This window comes from Penaeus monodon, chromosome 10 (assembly GCF_015228065.2).
Source record: "Penaeus monodon isolate SGIC_2016 chromosome 10, NSTDA_Pmon_1, whole genome shotgun sequence".
Taxonomy (NCBI): Eukaryota; Metazoa; Arthropoda; class Malacostraca; order Decapoda; family Penaeidae; genus Penaeus; species Penaeus monodon.
The window spans coordinates 22,929,397-22,934,396 of NC_051395.1; the positions used below are offsets into that span (position 1 = coordinate 22,929,397).

General features: G+C 38.0%; 1 protein-coding gene across 2 annotated transcripts in view; it reads right to left on the reverse strand.

The window, feature by feature from the left end:
* Positions 1-2,310, reverse strand: part of LOC119577943 (type-1 angiotensin II receptor-associated protein-like) — a 14,843-nt gene extending 12,533 nt beyond the window's left edge. The window contains exon 1 of one of the 2 annotated variants that reach the window (XM_037925631.1): positions 2,181-2,310. In XM_037925631.1, coding sequence (XP_037781559.1) covers positions 2,181-2,219 — 39 coding nt within the window. In that variant the 5' untranslated portion in view covers positions 2,220-2,310. The remainder of the gene's footprint in view (positions 1-2,180) is intronic. The other variant, XM_037925632.1, reaches the window with a different exon arrangement.
* Between the last annotated feature and the right edge of the window lie 2,690 nt (positions 2,311-5,000).

Sequence of the window (5,000 nt, forward strand, 5' to 3'; positions counted from 1 at the left end):
AGGCAGGAGGGATCTTAAAAATTGTGCAGGAATTTGAAAATGTTGTACACTACTGCATGATTTTCTCTCAATAGCTTTAAAACATTTTACTGTACGTTGCAATCATGTGATATGCTAGCTACAAAAGCTAATGCACTGCAGAAAATATCTATAATGACTCACATCGTACCAAGTGTGTAATAGGTATGTATAGCAAATTTGATTCTAATTAAAAATGGAGATCAGATTGCAAGCAGTGTGAGCTCTACAAATGATTGTTATTTTAGATTTTACTTTAAATAGGAACCTCTATATTTTGTTACATCACAGTGTTCTGCCAAAGAGCAGATAACTGTAAATATTGGAGAATGATATGATATATGCGAAAGCAGCACTGCAGTTGTTTTTGGAGTGATAAAAATGATTACATTTTCACCTTTCAAATATATAATTTGCCTTTGTCATTGGTTTTTGAAGGTATGGGATTATGAGAAAGTTATTAACTGTATTTGGACATCATAACCATCAGTGCAGATTAGAGCATTATTATTCAAATGTAACAAACAAAAAATTCATTAAATACATCACCAATATAACAGCTCAGACAAGTTAAGGGTCTTGTAGGATATTGAATGAGAATGGGAAATTGTGGCAGTAGATGTGATCATACACCCAATAAATTAAATAAACCATAAACCATCATAGTAATAGCTGATATGCAAACTGCCTATTAAAGTACCGCGGATATGTACACCATTTGATAAAGCCATATATTCCTACCCTGTGGCTTTACTGATAGTAGAGGGTGAACCAGTTGATATATGTGAGCTACATTTATATTACTTTGGGTATTGTTTGTGTATTAAGCAAAAATAAGATTCGCTCCTCCACAACATTTTTTTGTAAGCATCTTGGCCATACCCCACTTCAGATGAGAAAGAGAAGGACCTACCCCTGACTGCCCCAATTCCTTTTGATGAGATAGTTCCAGTGCATATGACCACAACAAATGGATTCGGTGTGCTATCACAGTGTGTGTGATGAAATCAGGCTAACAGTATTTGTAAATACGTAGGATGGATAATTATTTAAAGCTGCAGAGCATCAAGCAGCTGCCACAGCCTCCGAAGTATTTGGCACTCGGAAAAAGGCAAATCAATTCCATCTTACATATTATGGCAAGTATATATTGAACTGTTACCTTATTTGACATTAGTCAACACTAAGAACAGCAAGCTCTGTTGCTCAAATGTGTTAAAAGTTTGTTGCTTGAAAGCAATGACATCTGCATACATCACAATGATCCCTCGACATGGAACTACTATCAAGAGCATAACTTTTTGCATTATTCAATATAATAATGTTACTGTTTGCACAAAGAGTAATGAAGCTTTATGAATAAATTTGACAGGATTATCAGGAAACTTCCAAAAAACATTTTCCTATTCAAAGTTGCTTTTCTTAAATCATGATTTAATGCATTTGTCTTGTGCATCATTCAGGCAAAAGGTAATCCAAGATATAGCTGCATAATTGTGGAATGTAACTGTATAGGTGAACTTGGCTTCTTTCCCATTAGAGTTAGAACAAACATGTTAGAAGATATTTTTAATGTTTATGTTCTACTTTGCTGTAAATAAATCATGGTAATTCTTCCTAAAAATGCAGTAGGAAGCCAATGCTTACACATTTTATCAACTTTGATGTCATGGAATAAAAGTTATGTCCCTTGTCAAGAGCCAAATGTGAGATTATATAATAATGGTATTAAACAATGAAGGAACATTCCATTCCAAAAAACGTGAAACATTGTATTAAAAAAATTGTTTTGAAAGTCCAAGGCTGTTTAAAACTGGAAATTTACCTTTAGTTCTATAAGGAGATTTGGCTGAAAAAAGGACAAGGTAATGGGGAACATAACATACAATAAGGAGTTGAAAGATCAAATCGTGAAATCTCAATATCATATAATTCTTCACAACAAAAGGACTAGGAAATAACATGCTCTGTATTTATAACATACACATCATAATACCCTTGTAAAACAACCCATGGCGAAATCGAATGAAAAAAAAAACGCTAATAAATAATCACACCAAATACCAATCACCAGATGACAACTCCTTAAATAAATTACAAATCACTGTAGAGCCAACTATTCAATTGAACAACACCACAAACCTATGGCTGTTAACTCATACCTTCAGAGTGATAGACGCGTTGGGTAAGGTAATTTCCATGGTGAAAAAGGTTATCGATCAGACTTTGACACTTCGTACAACAACAAACACTCGAGGTCGCTTATTCACCTTTACTGACGTGGGGCAGAGACCACGGGATTATTTTCTTTTTGTGTGATATTGTATCTTGTGTTGGATTATTCTTTCTTTTAGATATCGGATAGGTTACGGGGTTAATTAATTACTTTGTTTGTGTCATTTTTTCTTTGTGTGGTAATATTATATTTCTATTATACATGAGAACGTTTACGGGGTTATTTTTTCGTGTTATTATCTCTTCTTGTAATGCTGTTATATTTATATTAGATAGGAATGCTTACGGGACTATTTTCTTTTACCATCTTATCCTGTGTGTTATTTTGCTATTACCTCATTTTAGACATGGGAGAGATGACGGCGCTACTTTTTTCGTGTTTGATTAATGATGTCAACAGAATGTTTATATGATAATAATGCTAATCATTTTTGTTTTACCACCATTTGTACCAACTGCAGCTGCAATAGCTGTGGGATCATATGATAGTGTTAAAAGTAATTATTACAGCAAACTAAAGAAAGTGATAATGGTAGCAATAGTAATAACTTTTGATAGTAGTATTGATATTATTACTGCTACTAATGATAATGAAATAGTAGTAATAATAATAATGATAATAATAATTAATGATAATGAAATAATAATAATTATTATTATATCAATAATACTAAACATAACAATAATGGTAATGCAGTTATTAGTCTTTCTCCACACAGGTCCCACCAAGAGTGACACGCTTCTCCCGTCGTTTTTTTTTTTTTTTTTTTTTTTTTTTTTTTTTTTTTTTTTTTTTTTTTTTTTGAGCCTCCGGGCTAGTACAGTGGTAACGTGTCCGCCGCTCATCCGAGGGGTCGGCGGTTCGCGCCCCGCCCAGGCGCGAGAAGTTGCAATTGTCGCCTGGAGGTTACTGCTGTGGCTGGGCACCACGGCGGGCAAGGACTAGGTTCAGCCGAGTCAGCACCAGCTGACACACGTGAGCGAGTCGGCATTAGTCGACACAGGCCGGGCTCCCCTCATGGCATAGCCCGGGCGAGGTTAAGCTTCACATATCGGATTTATCCTTATCCGTCGTTTTTATGCAGCCCCTGGCTCATCTGCAGGTTGCGTTTGAAACCATGAACCGACTTCAGAAATCATTATCTTACATCTTGCAAACGTTTTCCCTTCAAAAATGGAGGAAAAGAGGTGAAAGTCAAATGGCGCAAGGAGAATAAGGAGGATGAGGAAGCCTGTCGTAGCCACGGGAACGCGTTTTCATTTGGGCAATGTGAGAGTTGTCCTGTAGGCGGACACCTTTGGTCAACATTCCGAACCTCTTGATTTTGATAACCTCCCACAATATCTATAGCAGTGAAACAAAGTAAACTCCTGTAACTGTTGTACTTTTGTCAAGAAATCCATCATCGCTACTCCAGACTGGTCCCAAAATCTGTGAGCATGACATTGCCTGACACGTACATTTTTTTTTGGGGGGGGCGGGGGGGGGGTGAGTCAAAGTGCTCCCAGTGTTTTGACTGAGCCTTAGCTTCTGGATCATACTGCATAATTAGTCTGTCAAAAGAGTCCTGGTTTTCTTGGCACATGGCTAAAAGAGCCGTGGAACAATGGACTCATTCCTGCTTCTGGACATCTTGGGCTAGCTAACGAACAGTAATTTGATGATCTTTCAAAATGGCAGTTTCCACTTGATGGATGACACCATCAATCACAGACTTGGGTTGCCGGGATAGGAGTTGTTCCCACAGATATCAACCAGACCTGAACTGGCGATGCCAGTATAAAAACCTAATCACTACTCGATATTCCACGTTCCATTTTCACACCTCACTGTACCTTCAATGCTATAACAGAAACCATGTTATTAGATTAAGAACTGTATATCAACACATGATCTATAAAGATCAATATCATTATGCACGTGAAATTTCAGCCTCCTAGGATAAACTGAAGTGGGTCAGGGGAAATCTTTAATGATTGCCCCTTGTGTGAACACACACACATATATTTATGTATACACAAACACAAACACACACATAAACACATACACACAATATATATATATATATATATATATATATATATATATATATATATATATATATATACATATATATATATATATATATATATATATATATATATATATATATATATATATATATATATATATTTATATATATGTATGGGTCGGTGCTTCATGTGCAGGTTGATGTGAAGTGATGGTGTGGTAGCCTTGATAGTGTTAAGTGCTTGCATGCCTTCTCGCTTGCAGCTGCCACCGCTGGCTTGCCTAGTGCGAAAAAGAGAGCAGCTCTGCATAAGCCTCCCCTGTTCATAGCCTCTCCATCATCGAGACTTCTCCTCGTGGCCACCAATGGAAACTGGGCACCTTGCGGTGGGGGATCTCGGAGCAGCAGGAGTCCCCAGAGGTACAGAGCTGTAATCCACCAGCGTGTGGACACGCCCTCACCCTGTAGTAGCTGCTGCCCCTCAGCCACCCTGGGGTTAATGACCGTCCTTGCCAGCCCTCCTCCCCCAGATAACTCACCAGCAACGACTGAATTATATGGATATGTGCTGTCCCTCCCACCCAGCAAGCAAGGGCAAATGCTGGGGCGCAGGATAGGAATGAGAGTTACTCGTCCTGCCTCTGCTGTAGCTGGCGCCAACCCAGCATGAGGCCTGAGGGGCAAATCCCAAGGGAACCCCATAGGTGGACATTGGGTCCCACAACCTGCCAACCC